Raw genomic sequence first — 20132 nt, forward strand, 5'->3', positions numbered from 1 at the left:
TTCTTTCTATATTTCCTAGTTCTTGTTTTGTGGCCTCTATTGCACCATTATTTATGGTATGATGCCGCGCGTTGGGTTATTTTTCTTAATGGGATTGTTCCTTTCCGCCTTTCAGGGGTGGGTTTATATTCTGACTCATACGCACATTACCGTACCCCCAAGGCCTCCTAACTTTAAATTTAATAACAAGCATTTTGGTCCTATATTCAATTTCTGTTAAATGAAATGTTAAATTCAACAACTATATTATTATTATTATTATTATTATTATTATTATTATTATTATTATTATTATTATTATTATTATTATTATTATTACTATTATACCGCGATGTAGCGAACTGAAATTTTTTCTCCCGTTCCTTAAATATTATTTTGTTTACGCTCCTCAGTCGAATTCATGTACTTTCTTTATTTGTTGCGTCACATTCATTTTATCTTATCTCCTGTGTACGCTATATTTTTGGCTGGCCTTGCCAATTGTTAATGAATTATTATAGCTTGGCTTGGGTAGCTGTTTGCTTCTGTGTGTATTGTTCTGTTAACTGTGGGACATTAATATTGTTTTCCCTTTGTAATCTGTGACTTGTTTGGGGATTTTTCCTGCGATTTACTTGTCTGCTCATTTAATTATTTATGCATGTACAATTTTAATTGTTGTTGTTGTTTCATTTAGAATTTTGTGTATGTCCATGTTTCCGGGATGGTTCAAATATTTATGTAGAGGTGCTGGAAACAAACTTCAATTTAACCAAATTAATTGTAGCCTGCCTAGTTGAACTTACTGGCCAGTAGTCTTATAATCTTTTGAGGAATGGTTACATTTAAACATTAGTTATTTTTAAAATGTCAATTCTCGACTTTGCTTATTTCTTGATACATTCAAAGAATTACAGTAGCTTGCTATCTGAGAGTGAGTTCATAACTTTTAATTATTTTAAAACTAGACAATTAACTCCTATTTTAATTAATTTACAATTAAATAATTAGTTCTCGACTTTCCTTATTTTTCAATACATTGCAAGAAATTCTGAATCTTGTTACTTAAGTGCCATTCATTAATTTTTTATTCTTTAGTAAATATTGTGATTTAACCTTTAATTTCGTATCTTATTTGGTAGTCTTAGTGCTTTGACCTGGGAACCCCTCAAGTGTTAAAATATGATCCTTGCCTTTAATCCCCCTTTTTATTTTGAGTCCTCTTCCACATTTTATGTTGTATGCTACTTCCCCAAGGTAAGTAATTTTGAATTTTAATGTTGTTCTTTGTTTTTTATTGCGTTCCATTTCTTGTGTCCTTGGGCCGTTGCAGTAGTGTGAACCACGCTCTGCTACCACACATACATATTTGAACCGTCCCGGAAGCACAGTCATACACAAAATTCTGAATGAAACAACAACAAAAATTAAAAATTTATACGCATATATAATTAAATGAGCACATAAGTAAATCGCAGCAAAGATCCCCAAACAAGTTACAGATTACAAAGGGAAAACAATATTAATGTTCCACAATTAACAGAACGACGATACACACAGAAGCATACAGCTACCCAACCCAAGCTATGATAATTCATTAACAAATGGCAAGGCTAGCCAAAATATAGCGTACACAGGAGATAAGATAAAATGAATGTGACGCAACAAATAAAGAAAGGAAAAAACACGGACATGAATTCGACTGAGGAGCGCAAACAAAAGAATATTTAAGGAACGGGAGAAACAAATTTCAATTCGCTACATCGCGGTGTTATAATAATAATAATAATAATAATAATAATAATAATAATAATAATAATAATAATAATAATAATGAAGATTCTCGGGTCAGTCAAGGAAGGTGACAGTTATAGAAGACGGCCTAACCAAGAGCTCTACAAGTACTGTGAAAGAATAATGAATGTAGCAAGGAAGAGACGCCTAGCATTCTATGGACACATCTATAGGATGCATCCGACCAGGTTGACCAAACGTATTCTCAGCTACTGGGAAAATAGGAAGACCAAGTCACCATGGCTGATGGAAGTGGATAAAGATCTACAGGAACTGGGAATAACGGAAGGAAACTTGAAGGATCGGAAAACACTCAGGAAGATACTTAAACATAAGGAGTTCCAGGACAGACTACCAACGAAGAAGAATGGCGCCCTTTGGACAAAGGAAAGGAAGGAGCAACACAGCCCGAGGATGCGCAACTACTGGGCAAACATCAAAGCCCATTCCAAAATGTAATAATTGAATGTCGTGGTCCTTAGCTGGCCTATACGAAATAATAATAATAATAATAATAATAATAATAATAATAATAATAATAATAATAATAAAATAATAATAATATATCCCAACAAAATTAAGAAGCAGAAAATTTAACACAGCGATAATCTCAATTAAATAAAATGAATAGAAAAAATTTATTTCTCATAGGCACATATACAGAGTTTCCGACTTACCCCGATAATTCAACTACAAATTCCCAGGTTGAATTTATAAAATCTTATTACATTTTACAAATCTTGACGATGCAGATTATGTTATGAAAATGTCGGATGCAGAAGAGATCCCAGTTTAATTTAATAAATAAACCGTTGCCGAAAGCTCCATGAATAGAGAGGTGTAATTTCAAATTACTGTTGCAAGGTTGGCTTGATACAATCTTGACAATGTTACCGAAATTTCCCACAATATCAATGTCACATGATGAAGCTTGTTACTCAGATTCAATTTACGTTAATATCTTCTTCTCCAAATAATCCACGGCTGTAGAACAGTTTCGAAACAATTAAAAGGTATCAGTACTTACATCCTTAAGTATCCAAATTAATGTACTCCAAATTGCTTACGTCCTTGGGTCATGTTTAAAATCGAACACACGCTACCAGAAATTCAGAGGTCACACGTTTCAAAAAATTACAAAAGTAATATCAAATAGAAAACTAAATCACAAGAATTTTAGGCAAAAGCCTTAGTTTACATGGCCGTTAGCCAGGAGTGTCAGACTGCATCGCATCAACACTCAAGCGCATCTTCCGCAACATACGGCAATCTACCTCCATCTTGTACAACGGCTCGAGAACAAGTTCTCGGCTAGCCGGAAGCAGCCTCAGCTCACTGTGCAAAAGAGTTGCATGCATACCAGAATCAATTACTTACTGAACGAATGGGATGATCGCAGTTAGCGTAATAATGACAGATTGCAGATTTAAATATATAGACATTGTCGGCCACACCAATTAACAGCAGTTCCAAACAATGGATGATAAGAGGAGATTAAATCCCAGTACATAAGCAAATATGCCCTAATAAATACTTTCTGCCATATTCACGTCACAATAACATTTGCAATGGAGATCTGTTAGGAACATCAAAGGATAATAGAAGAATACAGGCAGCGGAAATTACATTTCTCAGAATCCTGTTACAGATGACAACAGCTGATAAAGTGAAAACCAAAGGTAGAAAATATGTGAAAAATGAAGAAAATGGAATGGAATATATCTCTCGGCAAATGAGTCACCCGGCTATCGCCTTCCGTGCGTGTTCCCCTGACACACGGAGCAAGTCATAAAAAAAGACCCTGTACATATCTCATACACAAAATTTCAATCCACAATCTTACACAGCTGAAAAGTACAATAAGCATGTTGTTACCTGATGAAAAATATTGGTCATATTAAAAAGATGAATGAAGAAAGCATAGCAAAAAAAAAATAAGACCCTAAAACTGTTTAAGGAGGTCATAAGAAATTGTTCAAAAATGGAGTAAAGCAACACCTCCTAGACATAAGGCCACACAACCGTTCTGGAAATATACTGTGACGTCAGCATCGGGAGGCAAGCTTGAATCTTTTCAGTAATAACACGGCAATGAGTTTGGCCATGTAAGGCTGAAATTAGAAGAGTTTCAATTTCAGTTCCTAATACCGTTGTACGTACTGGTACTGATGTGTTGCGTACTTAACTGAAAGGAGAATTGCGACAGTGATAACGAAGTGCAGGCATTAAGTTTCCGAAAGACGAGGTTATGAGGCAGATATGTTTACGTGCAATTCCAAGACAAGATTTACTAATAACTCAATGGTGAGTAACTATTATTATTACATTCTCACAAAATCATAATGAGCATAGGCCTATGACGTATTTGACTACACGCAACAGCTGGTGATATGTAGGCATATTTACTCTTCAATGATATAAGGTTATGTTAGCTCTCAATCATGGGATACATTATTTCAACGGTATTTTTATTTTTTAATCATTATTATACGCATGGTTGTTGTATTGTGATGAAGGGAACGTAAGTAATTTTTCTGTACGTCGATACATCAAGGCAACCATACTGCATAGCGTATGTAATCATCTAATAGGACATGGCCTTTATTATAAACGGGTGTTATTAGAGTATAAAATATTTCTAATGTATATGTGGATAAATTACTAATACAAATGCGGTATATTCTTTAGTTACAAAACACCATAGCTGCATTACAAGGAATGAGTGTAATAGTGTGTAGAAAGAATCAAGAAATAAGTTAATTCTAGTCCTAGTTGGTGAATTTAACTCCGAGGATGATGTCCCCACAGTTAATTTAATAGTCACAGTTAAAACATTTCTTAGTTCATAATGGAGTGTGTGTATGATTTTCTTGTTATTTGTTCAACCTTCTCTCTGTTAACTCCTCATGTTTACAAATTTATGGCCGACCCCGTGGTGAAGGGATATAATGCTTGCCTCTTACGCGGAGGCCCGGGGTTCTATTCCCGGCCAAGTCAGGGATTTTTACCTAGATCTGAGGGCTGGTTCGAGGTCCACTCAGCCTACGTGATTACATTTGCGAGCTATCTGACGGTGAGATAGTGGCCCCGGACTAGAAAGCCAAGAAGAACGGTCGAGAGGATTCGTCCTGCCGAACACAAGACACCCCGTAATTTGCAGGCCTTCGGGCTGAGCAGTGCCAAGACCAAACCCTTCAGGGCTGTTGCGCCGTGCGATTTTTACAAATTTATGAGACATAATAACAATTTAATGTTGCCACACGTCAATACCTTTAAAAGAGTAGGCTCCAGTCTGAATGGTTGTCCAATATTAGGACAGAAACTTACATACTCCATCGTACCAACACATAAAACATTAAGTTCAAGGTTTCGAACAGAATGGACCGGGTGAGTTGGCCGTGCGGTCAGGAGCGGGCAGCTGTGAGCTTGCATCCGGGAGGTAGTGGGTTTGAACCCCACTGTCGGCAGTCCTGAAAATGGTTTTCCGTGGTTTCCCATTTTCACACCAGGCAAATGTTGGGGCTGTACCTTAATTAAGGCCATGGCCGCTTCCTTTCCATTCCTAGGACTTTCCTGTCCCATCTTCGCCATAAGACCTATCTGTGCCAGCGCGACGTAGACCAAATAGCGAACAGAATGACAAATTGGTAACATCGATGGTAGGCCTAGGTGAAGTTCTCATTAAATCATACATTAACTTCAAGGGAGGAAACAGTGTAGGCTCATGTGCAAATACTGCCAGTGATGATATATTAGCTTAGATGTTAGGCCTATGCTCATATTATACGTGCTAGTTTTCTGTTAAGATCTTGTAATGCCTATTTAAACTGAAATATGTTTGACACATCCTGTTGTGCTGTTAGCAATTCGGCCTAAGTAAGTTAACATTGCAAAATGCTGTCGTATTTTACAACTGTTTGCTGTTTATTTTTAATGGCAGAGTCACTAAAATACGGCAATAACGACAGTATAATTCAATATCCTTTAAAATTTAAACGCTGTTTGTTAGTAAATAAATTATTTCATTGGCAAAAAATATTAAAATCATGTCTGTGTTTAACCATGTTCCGCGTTTTTCTGCATTGCCATCGCCTTCTTAGCGTGATGTCAATACGCTGTTGTTAGGCCTTATTATCTAGAAGATGTTTAGTACAGTAGAGACGAATTAATCTGTCTTGCCATTGTATAAAGAACAGTGATGGTGATTTGTTCTGAGTAATACAGTAAAACCTGTCTTTAGCGGAACATTTATGAACCTGAAAACTGTCCATATTGGACATTTTTTCCGGTCCTGTGAATTATGGTTTAATATTCATGTAAGTGATTAATTTATTATATACTCGCCGACCAAGAAATTTGGAAGATTGTAAATGATGTCAAAGTAATTCCTAGTGAAAATTTGAATGGAGACCACAGACTACTGGTTGCAGATATCACAAGGAGAAGACCTCTACAACAAAAGAACACCAAAAAATAAACACGAGGATACTTTCTGAACCAATGGTGAAGGAAATGTTCAGAAGCTGTTACCAAAAAAGATCTGAGATCTGCAAATGAGGAATGGGATAACCTGAGGAGAGTATTGGTGAAGAACTGCTTTGTTTACAGGTCTAATACGTCCTACATCAAGATCTTCGAAAAACATGTCTTTCCGTCCACCAAAATGGCGCTGTTCCTTCATCATTATGACCTACCCTGGTTACCTGGAAGGCAGAGCCAAATAAGAAAATTCAAAGAAACGGCATGGTGGAATAAGGATGTAAAAGCTGCTGTCAAAGCTAGAAATGGTGCAAGAAGAGCTTTGTACTATGCCAGAGTGCGAGGAAATCCAAGTAAAATTGAGGATAAACTATCATTTTACAGAAAAAAGGGCTACAGGTCAAAAGAATAGTTGGCAATGAGAAACGAAAATGCAAAGAAGACCTTTCCAGTAGAATAGGGCAAGAGAAACACAAGAAGTTCCTGTATTAGCATTGTCAGAAACAAAAGAAATGATAATAGTACTGTCAACACAGCAGAGCTTCCAAACGGAGAGGTAACTAGAAATGAAAATGAAATATTATAGGAGTTCGGTAGATATTTCAATCACTTACTGAACTGTATGACAACTGACAGCACACAAGATGACCCTTTAAGCCCTATAAAATATAATGTAGATATCTGACTTGGCTGAAATACCCAGTGACTGGAGGCGAGGAGTGATTATTCCACTACCGGTATTTAAGAAAGGTGACCGAAAGAGGTGTAACAACTATAGAGGCGTAACCCTTAAAAGTATAGAGACAATCCAGGAGAGAAAAAATTAGAAAATTTGTTGAACTTAAATTTGAGGAAGAACAACATGGATTTAGAGCGAACAGATCAACGCTAGACCTTATTTTTCCAAAAAAGAATGCTCTTTAAAAATCACTGGGATAAGAGTATAACTGTTATAGTTGTATTCTTGGGTACTGAGAAGGCATATTATGATGTACCACGTAAGCACACACGGAAAAAGAAATACGGAAAAAGTGCCAGATGAGATTATAGCTCGAGTAAAACAACTATATCGAGAGACAAGAGGTGTGCGCAAATTCAATGAGGCAGGTCAAACTGTTTTGAAACCTAGAGCGGAGTCCAACAAGGAAATTGTCTATCACCACTTATTTTTATCACTATAATGAATGAGGTTATAAAAGCAGTGAAAATGAATGTTCAGAAAACAAATGCACTTGTATTTGCCAATGATGTTATGTTATGGGGTGAGACAGAATCAGAAGTTCAAGCTGAACTAGATGTTTGGCAAGTATAATTTGTAAGAATGGGAATGTTCATCAGCCGAACTATAACCGTCGCTTTAGTGATGAGTCGAAATCTTGAAGAAGTCTACCCTGCGAGTGCAAAATGAAGAAGTAGCCATTATCAATAACTTAAAATACATAGCGAGCTTCGTTTCTTCTGACAATACCATAAATCAAGAAATAGGTGCTAGAATACAAGATGCATAAAAATTCTGCCACTCCGTTCATCAATTACTTTGGGATGACTCATTTTCACAAACTTGCAAGCTCACGCTGTACAAAACATATCTTGTACCAATTACAACATACGGACTGGAAGCAGCAACGTTGACTAGATCTGCACAAAGTCGTCTACAGACCACTGAAATGAAGTCCTTCGGTCATGTCTCCAAAAGACAAGGAGAGACAAAATAAGGAATGAAAGTATTCGGCAACAACTTGGATTGTCAGGAGCCCGTTGGAAACCATAGAATTAAGCAGATTACGATGGTGTGGACATATGAGAAGAATGACTCCAATTAGGACCCCAACAGCATACTATGAAAGGAATGTTGTTGGTAAGAGGCCTAGAGGGAGGCCTCGTGTTAGTTGGGAAAAGCAAATTTTCAAAGACCTTGCCGAACGTGATGTAAATTGGCAGCTATGGATCGACAGGATGAACTGAAAGAGGCTCGTAAACACCCGCGCCCAGCTTGCTGGAGCAGAAAATCGATTATGATGATGATGATGATGATGATGATGATGATGAAGATATTCGTATAAGTTTACTTTTATTTAGCGGCACCTATCTTATGCTGAGACAGAAGGAGAGTTTGCTTCTATAACAGAAAAACATATGTAAATTTTCTTCTTAACCTTTCTCAGTTCATGTGCATACCTAATGAATCTAAGATGGCCGAGAGAGCATTCAGCCCAGGAAATGTTCGTGGTCGATGCTGCAATTTTGATTGCAGAAGTAGTAAATGGAGTCTCAGATAAAATAACAATACCATCAGCAAATCTCAGGGTTTTGATTTCTTCTTGGATTGTGATTCCCTTCCCAAATTCCTCTTTGATTTCTTTTACTGCCTGCTCTATATAAACACTGAAAATGAGGGGACAAACTGCAGCCTTGCCTCACTCTTTTCTGGATTGCTGCTTCTTTGTCAAAGCCCTCGATTCTTATAACTGCAGACCGATTTTTATACAGATTGTAGATAATCCTTCGTTCTCGGTACCGTATCTGATCCCAATCACCTTCATTAACATTAACGAATGCCTTTTCTAGATCTACTAATGCCATGTGTGGGCTCGTCCTTCTTAATTTGATCCTCTAAGATCAGACGTAAAGTCAGGATTGCTTCACGTGTCCCTACATTTCTTCTGAAGCCAAACTGATTTTTCCCCAACTCAGTTTCAACTTGTCTTTCCATGCTTCTGTAAATAATACGTGTTAAAATTTTGCAGACGTGAAATACTAAACTAATGGTGTAGTAGATTTTACACTTGTCAGCACCGGCTTTCTTGGGAATAGGTATAATAACATTTTGCCGAAAATCGGATGATACTTCTCCTGTCTCATACATATTACACAATAAATGGAATAACCTCGCCTTGCTAGTTTCTCATGAGGCAGAGAGTAATTCAGAGGGAATGTCATCAATTCCAGGTGCCTTGTTCCTATTAAGGTCTCTCAAGACTCTGTCAAATTCTGACCTCAAAATTGGGTCTCCCATTTCATTAGCATCAACAGCCTCTTCTTGTTCCAGAACCATATAATCTACGTCTATACCTTGATACAACTGTTTGTATATGTTCCTGCCATCTTTCTACCTTGTCTTCTTTCCCTAGAAGTGGTTTTCCATCTGAGATGTTAATATTCATACACCGATCTCGATGGCTGCAGTCGATTAAGTGCGGCCAGTATACAGTATTCAGGAGACAGTCCGTTCGAACCCCACTATCGGCAGCCTGTGCCTTAAGGCTACGGCCGCTTCCTTCCCACTCCTAGCCCTTTCCTGTCCCATCGTCGCCATAAGACCTATCTGTATAGGTGCGACGTAAAAGTAACTTGTAAAAGAAATTCATACACCTGGTTTTCCTTTCTCCAAAGGATTTCTTAATTTTCCTATATGCAGCATCTACCTTTCCTAGGACCTTACAACCTTCAAAATCCTTGCACTTCTACTTCAGCCATTCTTCCTTAGCTGTACTGCTCTTTCTGTCCACTTCATTTTTTAATCGCCCGTATTCCTTTCTGCCCTATTCATTTTGCTTTTTTGTACTTGTGTCGTTCATCAATCAGGTCTAGTATCTCCTGAGTTATTCATTGGTTCTTACTTCATCTTTCCTTTCTTCCTAACATATCTTCAGCAGCCCTAGAGACTCCATTATTCACGAGTGTTCCATTCTTCCGCTATTGTGTTTCCTTCAGCACGTGTAACACGTGTTCCTTGAAACAATCCCCCCTACTCTTTCCTTTCAAGTTGTCTAGATATCCCATCTGCATGCTTTCCTCCCTTTGTTCAATTTCTTCAACTTCAAGTGGCATTTCATGATCAACAAGTTGTGGTCAGAGTCCACATCTGCCCCTGGGAAAGTTTTGCAATCCAATCCTTGGTTTATGGGTCTCTGCCTCTTCATAATGGTCTTATAAAACGGAATCCTACATAGAGCGGAAAAGAATTCCAGTCCCTTGGGTTTCAGTAAAGGACAGGTTTTACGTCTGGGACTAGTGCTCAAGTATACAGCGTCATTCAGCCACCCCTTCCACTATAGTTTGATGCAACCCACAATATTAATTCCGTCCTAAAACATCTTCCCTGCCGGTATACTCAGAAAACACAACCGAATATCTTGGTATTTACCGCCTCACCATGATAGGACGCCATAATGTTATACTCGTATTAAACACTGGAAGGCATGCGTGTGTCTTCTAGATCATATGAATCTGACATGCCGGCGAAATACTAAATTGATATTGTGACCGCAGTAAACCTCATACTTGCTATAAGCTGCCCAGTGTGCCGTACGGAACCCTAGTGTAGTTGGTAGAAACGTTGAAGAGCGTGCTTGCATATCAGGTGGGAGGTTCGAGTCCGAAGGTTACGCATTTTTGAAATATTTAATACGTACTGCACGCTATGTAAGTTCAATACCCGCTTTCATGCAAATCGTGTGTGAATGAATGTGTTCGTGGCCCTAAGAAGGGCCGATTAGTTAGTAGGCCGGACACATGCAGACAGGAAATAATAGGAACACAACTGCTCTGACAGTGTTTTATCGCAGCAAATGCACGATGTGATGACCCTTTTGGTTTATGCACATTCGGGCCCGGTGTCCAATAGATCGTCTTGCGCGCTGAAGCATTCCAGGAGTATTTGCTCCGCAGGCGAACGTGGGGTTGCCGGGACTGTTCGGAGTTTTTCTGGCCCTTGAGTGTAAATGATGTTCTTCAAATGTCCCCACAAGAAGAAGTCTAACGGCGTTAAATCCGGTGATCTAGCGGGCCAAGAAACAGAGCCTCCTTGTTCTATCCATTTCCCTGGCAGTTCCTCTTTCAGATGGTTACGAACGGGCAAAGTCGAATGTGGTGGAGCTCCATCCTGTTGCAACCACATCGACAAACGATCGTTCAAGGGCACATCTTTCAGCAGCAATGGGAATTCCTGAAGCAGGAAGTGCAGGTAGCGTGGGCCCGTACAATGGCCCTCAAGGATATAAGGTCCAATCAGGCGATCCCACAAGATTCCACATCGAACATTTACTCCCCATTGTCCTTGTTGCACCCAGTGACGATGTCCGGACTTCAATGGTGCATGTTGTGGCGATTAACGTACCTATTATTGTGGAAGCGCGATTCGTCCGAGAACAAGATATGCTATACGAATGCTGCATCATTGTCCAGCCTGCCAAACAGTCACCGACAGAACTCCACTCGAGCTTCGAAATCCCGCCCATGGAGCTCTTGGTGTAGCTCAAGATGGTATGGGTGAAAGTTATGTTCAAGCAGTATTTGCCAGACGGACGGCTGGCTGGTTTTCATCTGTTGTGCAATCACTCTTGTACTGATGTGTGGATTATTACAAGCTGCCTCCAGAACGGTCTCTTCTGTTTCACCCGATGTGACGAGCCTATCGCGGACTGGTGTCTGGTTGTAAATCACGTTATCCTTAGGCGTCTTTCAACACAGCGGAATGTCGTAGCAGCCGGGTGTCGCCTGTTGGGATACCGTTCCTGATACAGGCGTAGTGCCTCGCACGCGTTTTGTCCTTCTTCCTTATAAATAAGGAGCATGTCAACGTATTCCTCTGTGGAAAACATGCCGAATGACAGCAGAGATTACAGTACATTCAGGCCCTAAGCAGAGGAGTACGCGCAGGGCATAAGATGAATAACAGCGTCATTCTACTATTTGAATGTAGAAACGTGGGCCTTTGTTTACGTATTCAAACATCATACCGATGCAAAAATATTCGAACGTAGTAGGATTCGAACCGCCGCTGACACATTCCGTCAATTGCTAGGCTAAATCCTAAACTATATCCGCTACGCTGCACTGCTAGAAACATGCTGGTAGTACGTCGACAGCAGAGTACATACGCCATCCGGTTTAGTATTTAAGACATTAATTACCGCACTGTTACCTAGTTTTATTACATTGATTCCCCTCTTCGGTATACCCGGTCACGAGTCATGACACATTCACATAGTTACATGGTAAAAGAACGTTGCCACATGATTTAAAGGCGTCATGTTTTGCGAACAGATGGTATAACATTTCGCTAGGGTTCAGAATTGTGTGAACATTAGTACCATACAGTACGTCTGCAGGGGAATAGCACCAATATAACCATGTGCACGTTAGTTGGGCTGCAGCAAACGATATTGGAAGGGGCTGCTAAATCACACTGTATAGCTGGTGACTGCACTTTTACCCCTAGTCCTCCTGAAAGTTCTACTGCTCCCCTCAATTAAGGTGAAGTGTATGTGCAAACTGCGAAAAATTATTTAAATTTACAGCACCATGGACAATTTATTTATTTCCCTCAGGCACAGAGTAGAATTATTTTTATCGTCTTTTTGGCACCTTATCAGCTCCAGGGGTTCCAGATGGTATTTGATCAGCACCAGGCATTCCAGACGGCATCCCAGATGGTATTTGATCGGATCCGGGCATTCCAGATGGTATCTGATCAGTTCCAGGCATTCCAGCTGGAATCTTATCAGCTCCAGGCATTCCAGATGGAATCTTATCAGCTCCTGGGAAACCACGTTCCACTCTTGATCGTCTAGAAACTAGGTCTGAAAACAACAGAAAAATGTTTGTTACATTTTAAAACAGCAGAGGAACAACTCAAAAGTCATCAAACTTTAACAGGTAATACGAAGGCGAATCAAATATAAACGTGAATTTGAATGTACCGTTGCTGTTAGTAATAATTCTGAGGCAGGGTCAAGATGTTCGTGGGGTAGTCTGGAGAAGGGGTTTGCGCGCGCAAACGACAGTGGAAAGCTGGACTGCTTCAGTACGCCATGGGTGAGCAAGAGGAACGCATCATTATCAACTTTCTCGCCAAAGAGGGCACCAAACATTCCGAAATGTTGAGATAGTTCTGAGCACAGTTTGGGGAAGGAACACTTTCGCAGACTCCAGTGTATAAGTGGGCTAAAAAATTTGGACAAAAAGAGAAGCTGTGGAAAATGAACCTCATGAAAGGAGATCACGACAAACATCACTGCAGACAACATTGTTGCCATTCGTGATATTATTGTTGAAGATAGGCGAATAAAAATTTTGCTTATTGTTTTAGCCATAGGAATAAGTTGCAGAAGTATTCAGACCATCTTCTGAGATGAACTCCATTCCAGAAAATTGTCTGCCAGGTGGATTCCTCGTCTCCTAATCCAGGAACAAAATACTTTGCGCCAGAGACGCCTGAATCGCTGCGAGGAGGAAGGAGAGGATTTCTTGCGTCGTATTGTGACTTGTAATGAAACTTGGGTGCATCATTAAAACCCAGAGTCAAAGCAAGCAAGCATGGAGTGACAGCGAAGAGACGAAGCAGGTCCGGTCAAGGCCAAAATACGCCCAACTACTGGAAAGGTGCCTGCGTCCGTTTTCTGGGACTCCGCGGGCGTTTTGCTGCTGGATTTTCTTCACAAACAAAGGAAAATTAATGAAGCCTATTACTGTCACTTTTGGGATGAAGCAAAAGCTGCGTATAACAACAAGCAACGCCGGCAACCGATCCGAAACATCATCTTTTTCATGAAAATGCAAGGCCGCATACTGCCACTTTAACGCGGAAAAAACTGGAGTAAATTCACTGGACACCTCTGAAACACCGTCTATACAGTCCAGATTTGTCACTGCGGCTACCATTTGTTTGTACCACTCAAACAAGACCTAGGAGGACAGCGGTTCGATGATGATGCAAGTGTAGAAGAGTTCGTGTGCAAATGGCTCCGCACACGTCCCTCTTCTTTCTATCACGATGGCATCAAAAACTTACCATTCCAATGGACAAAATGTGTATCGAAGGCAGAACACTATGTAGAAAAGTGAACTCACCTCTATATGTGTATTTTTTGGTTGATGCAATAAATTTTAAAAAATCATTCCTGTTTATATTTGATCCGCGTTCGTATGAAAGAAACAGAAGTTGGGAAAGTTGCACGAGTTGTTAGTCAACAGGATTGCTGTTCAAATCGGACTGACATCTTCGTCATCGGTTTTTAATTATGACATTACGATCTTACATTTTGAATTGTACTGTGGTACGTACTTTGCATAGTGCTATCATTAGTGCCATATTTGTAGTGTTAATTCAGCTACACATTCTTTGTTCCTTCTTAAAGTCAGTTTGTCAACATCATCTAGCAACAAGCTCCACGCAGACGCAGGCGAGCAGTGTAATTCCAGCTTTCCTAGCGGAAGGATCACGAGAGCGAGGAGTAAGGAGTAAGTACTAACAAACCACTCTCCAGTAATTAATGATAAAACACACATTAGCCCTCACATCTCTTTTCTTCTTTCTCCACAGACATCCACATTTCCGCGACTACATGTTCCAGACAACCAAGACCATACCGTCATATAACTTTTAACACCAACATTCAGCAGTGTCACTTTCAAATTATAACAGCCACTACAAGCAACGAAGGATGTTCTCCCAACTCCTTGGCAAGTCTGTACATACCGTATTTACGCGAGTAATCCCCGCATATTTTCTTAAAAAGCATTAGGCTCGAATTTGGGGTGCGGGTTTTATTTGCGTCAAGGTTGGCAACACGCTCCTGGCTCACCTAGTTACCGATATTGGGTATCCAGTTATGCCTTGCTTAACCGCAGATGAAAGAAAACTGCCCCTATATGTCATATTTAAACGAAAAGCAATTCAGCTTTTAATTTAAAACTGCCTTTAGACCTAAATAAAATCGTATTTTACGCAGTCATTCAAATTCAAAATGTATCCGTGTCACGACAGGATACGTCTTCCGGAACGTGCAGGGGTAGCTTTCCGCACTTTCACTCACTCGGTGTGTCGACAGTGTGTTTCATAGTTGCCAAGTTCGAGTAAAATCGTAAGTCTTTTGTATTTAGCGTTTTAAGGAACGTCACAGTATCACGTAACAGGCAGTGTGCGGAGAAGAAGAATCCGCGAACACTGGCGATGCTGACAGTCGGCGAAAAAGCGTGGCTCATAATTATAATCAATTCCCACCCAACGAACAATATTGTCAATGCGGATGAAACTGCATTGTTTTTTTAATGTTTAGCACAAACGGACTTTTTAAAAGGAGGTGGGGTCACTGTACTGTGTTGCAATGCAGACGGAAGCGAAAGACTTCCTCCCCTCGTAACACGAAAATTTGATAAGTCACGATGTTTTAAGGGTGTCGGATACTTCCCGTGCAAGTACAAGACATCTAAAAATGCAAACAGTACAGTAATCCAAAAAATAAAGCACTTGCACAGGTGAGCCAGCATAATTTGTCCTCTTCTTTGAATTCTGTTTTTCTTTTTCTTTTTTTCGTTGCGTGAGGTTATGTTTGGCAGTGATTTATCCAAATGCATTATTTCAATAACGTAAATGCACCTCGTTTGATACATTTCGGAAATCGTTCTTTCCATAGTATTTGAAAGGTTTAAACAGTGAATCAAGGTAACTGCGTGCGTTAGTGGCAAGGTTTGGCATTTCTGAATTACAAGAGAAATGCCATGGCGGGAAATCGTACAATGATAGAGTTACTGTCCTGTGTTGCAATGCAGGCGGAAGCGAAAGGCTTTCTACTTCCTCTTCAAGTCATAGGATTTCTCGATAAGCCACAATGTTTTAAGACCATCGGGTACTTCCCGTGCAAGTACAAGGCATCTAAAATGCATACAGTACAGCAGGGGCATATACCGATGGCTACCAAGGCTATCGGTGAAGCCCAAACCTCAATTGAGAACGATGGAAGTCTAAAGCACAAGTATCTGACGCGTTGTTCCATTTACAAAACTTGGAAGCAGTGAGAAAAACGTCGCACGTATTTCTGAGAGCAAGGCATCGGAGACTGATATCGCAGCCCAGACTCTCGCGCCTCTCTCCTCTACTTGCCCCACGCGGCTTGCTGCAGTATATCGGATAGGAACGGGGACCGGGAGTATAGGTGTGCTAGGCTTCGGTCCGTCAGATCGCCACTGGTAACTATCAACCATGCGTTACTCACCGTATATACTTCCTCACCTCATACTTCTGACTTAATTATATAGATAACAGAGTTCTGGTATTTCACTTCCGTTTACTTCTACATCCTTGTAGGAAGACATTGCAGGGCTGCTGTTATAGGAGCAATATAGTTTTATCTTTATAGGTAGATCTGCTAAAATGGAATGCAATCTTTCAGGTTCTCTTTTGTTGGTTGGAATCAACCCCGTGATCAAGGGTCGGACACCACCACTGATCTCCCGAGGAAGCTAATAAACCATTGAATGATGGGTACGACCGCTGTAAAATTCAGCATTTGTATTTAACAACAACAACAACAACAACAACAACAACAACAACAACAACAATAATAATAATAATAATAATAATAATAATAATAATAATAATAATAATAATAATAATAATAATATTATAATAATAATAATAATAATAATAATAATAATAATAATAATAATAATAATAGTGCATAGCACCTGTATAGGCTTGGTGTTGTCCTAATGAGGATAAAATGAATGACGAAGACGTCATAAATATCCAGTCCCCAAGCCAGGGGAATTAACAGTATGAGGGGGTTGATAATGAAAATTGATCCAGGGCCATCGGACCAAAGGCAAGCATTCTATCCATTTAGCCACAAAACCGGACTTTAATTTTCTAAACCCTATGCTACCATCTCCACTGACCAGGTGTTGATTATTGACAATAGCAGAGGTCAGGGCAGTAGCTTGTGAAGCAGCTTTCACAACATAACAGGCTTCTCCGTTGGCTGTTGGCTGCAGCTCGAAACGCTGAAGGCTTGGCGATCACTAAACCAACCACTGAAAAGGAATAGCCTAAGTCTACTGGCAGCCCACGTCTTGATCCCAGTACACACCACTGTAGTACAGTAATCCTATTAATAAAGAACTTGCACAGGAAAGCCAGCATAGATTTCTCCTCGTCTTCGGATATTTTTCTTTTTTGCTTTCGTTGCATGAGGTTATGTTTGCCAGTGAGTTATCCAGGTGCATTACGTGAATACGGTAAATTCGCCTTGTTGGATAGATTTTTAGAATAGTTCTTTTCCATGGCATTTGAAAGGTTTAAACTGTGAATCAATATTAATTGCATGCAGTAACGGATCTTAGAATGTTTTGTAACAAGGCAAGGGTTTGTATTTCTGAAGTACGAGTCGGTGGTTAATTCGTTATCACGTAATTCGAAGTTCGCTATTTGCGTCCCAACGACATCTTATTAACGAGGTTTTACCATGTCGCAAAACTAACATCGGAGTTCGCCGGTGTGTCTGTTTCAAGTGTTTACACTGCACGAAAAAATCCACCACCGGTTGTGTTAATATCCGCATAAAAAATGACCGCGTATGAAAAGTGTTTTAGATGTGGAGTGTGACGAATTTGTAAGTAATTTAGGAGAGGATTTTAGTGATGCAAGGGACAACGAATCTTTCGATCTACAGGGAATCGAGCCTATTGCAAGTTCAGATTAATGCAGTACCTAGGCCTCTGTGGATCAGTGGTAGAGTTTCGGCCTCCGGATTCCAAGATAGCGGGTTCAAACCCGGTAGAGGTAGTTGGATTTGAATTATTATTATTCAAAGAATTGCGCACAATCTGCATCAGTGTTTAGCATAGGTACACAATGATTTTGTTCTCTTTTTGCTAAACTGCAAGTGATATCTGTGACAACTTTCACCACACAGTTCGCATACACATGAGTCACAATGATCATGGAATCTCTTATTAGTGCAAACTTCATGATGGAAGCCAAGACAAGCATACCGGGTCACCATATGTCTCAACTCGTAGTTACACTGCGTCCACGCCTTATCCGTCATGGCGTCAGTGGCATAAAACTCGCACCAAATGTCAATTCGTTTTTGTCCTCGCTTTCTTAATGCATTTTGGAGGGCAATCGTTGATGGTAGTAGCATAGTATTTCTGATTTCTTGAATTAGATAGTCTTCTTTCGTTAGGATATATACAAGTCTCGATCGAGTGAATTGTGAAACACCAAGTGTTCCCTTGAGAAATAAAGCCTTCACTTTTTCTAGGGTTTCCAAATCACGTACTTTTAAATGGTCCCATATAATTTCTATTCCGTATGACAAAATTGGAATTATTTTCGCTTGAAAAAGTTTCATTGTTCTAGTCAGAGACAATTTTTCCGGGTTTGGAATGTCTTTCACGGCTCTATTCGCTGCTGTTACTTTTTCTTTAAAATGCATAGAGGTGGTCCAAGTCGTCTGGAGAAAAATGCCCAAGTATTTGAATTGGTTCACAATTGTTAATTTGTTTTCTTCTAGGTACAGTTGATCTTTCAATGCATTCTTTCCTCCTTTCCGGAATGTTATTTGAACTGTTCTCTTAGTATTAGTTGAGAATTTATTTTCAGTTGCCTATTCCGAGAGTTTATTGAGTGTATCTTGGACGTTTTGTACAATGTCATCGGCATACATGTACATCACGACGTCTTTTTCCATTCCATGGGTGATTCTTGTCACATCAGATGTTACGATATTGAATAAGATGGGATTCATGGGGCCCCCCTGAAATACACCATTCATTTGCTTTATGGTACTTGATGTAGCAACACCATAATCTATTATCATTCTTGTGTCAGACAGAATGTTTCTGATTATTACGGTGAGGTAGTTTTCCCGTCCTATCAGGTGCTCTGATTTCGTGATGAGTATTTCTCTGTCCAGAAACTCGAAATCCCTGTTGAAATCTATAAATACTGCGAAGAACTTTCCTTTTTTTCTTTCTTAAAGTATCATCGATGTCATTCAAAAAATTCTTTATTGCATGGAGAGTTGACCTACCTCTTCCAAAACCAAACTGAGAGTCTGTGATAGAATTGTCAACCAGCTCTGTTAGTCTATTGCAAAGAATTTTAGTGAAGACTTTAAATCCATTGTTCTACAGGGCGATACCTCTATAAGAATTTGGATCTTCTGTGTTTCCTTTCCCTTTGTAGAGAATTTTGATTTTTTAGTACCTCCAGCACTGTGGTATATCCCCTTTTTCTAAACATTTGTTGAACAGTTTTGTCCATAGCGTGTTCATCTGTTCAAGTTAATATTTTAAATGCTCATTTACTATATCGTCGGGGCCGGGGGATTTCTTTTTCTTGGACTCTATTAATATCTCTGCAACTTCTTGCTCATTGATAAGTTGGTAATTCGAATCATACGTTGCAACTGCTTTTATATTTGCATCGAGGTGTCTGCAATTAAGAATTGACGTGAAATGTTTCTCCCATGTTTCTATCTCGATGTTGTTGCTGAAATGTGTTTGTCTTGGTCTTAATGCTACAAAAGGATTTGCCTCTGCTTCTTCTGCCAATTGGGTGTGTTTCATGTCTAAATAGTTCCTTTATTTTTCCTTTAGAGTTTCTTTGTACTTGTGACGAGCATTAGTATATCTTTCAAGTTCTTCAGGATTCTTGTTACTAGATCTTGTTTTATGTAAACAGTCTAATACGCATTTCCTTTCCGCATAGCATTGAGCATCGAACCAAGGTTTTGACTTACGATGATATTTTTCTGCTGGTACAGCTGCTGCTTTTATTGTGTCTACTATAACCCGGGCTGCATTATCGAGTTGTCCGTTACTTACTTCTTGGAGAACATATTGGTTTGCGGTGTATGCTGATTGCTTGAGTGTTTCTACATTGAGTGTTCTATTCATTCTGAGTGGGTTACTCTTTCGAGATTGAAGTGTTTTTCTGTTAGTTGTCAGAGAAGTCAGAACTGGTAGGTGCTTCCTGACGCCCGTTAACATAGATGATTTTAGAATATGTTGACTTAAGATTCTGATCTTATTGTTCGAAAAATCAAGGTCTATTACACTTGTACCATTGTAGCAGACGTACGTCGAGATAT

At 39.6% G+C, this 20132-nt stretch overlaps 1 protein-coding gene across 1 annotated transcript in view; it reads right to left on the minus strand.

The window, feature by feature from the left end:
• The window catches only part of LOC136873168 (tetra-peptide repeat homeobox protein 1), a 245950-nt gene that overhangs the window by 71420 nt on the left and 154398 nt on the right, over positions 1-20132 (minus strand). The window contains exon 3 of the mRNA XM_067146687.2: positions 12622-12836. Coding sequence (XP_067002788.1) covers positions 12622-12771 — 150 coding nt within the window. The 5' untranslated portion in view covers positions 12772-12836. The remainder of the gene's footprint in view (positions 1-12621; positions 12837-20132) is intronic.

The sequence above is a fragment of the Anabrus simplex genome, chromosome 1 (genome assembly GCF_040414725.1).
Source record: "Anabrus simplex isolate iqAnaSimp1 chromosome 1, ASM4041472v1, whole genome shotgun sequence".
NCBI classification, from domain to species: domain Eukaryota; kingdom Metazoa; phylum Arthropoda; class Insecta; order Orthoptera; family Tettigoniidae; genus Anabrus; species Anabrus simplex.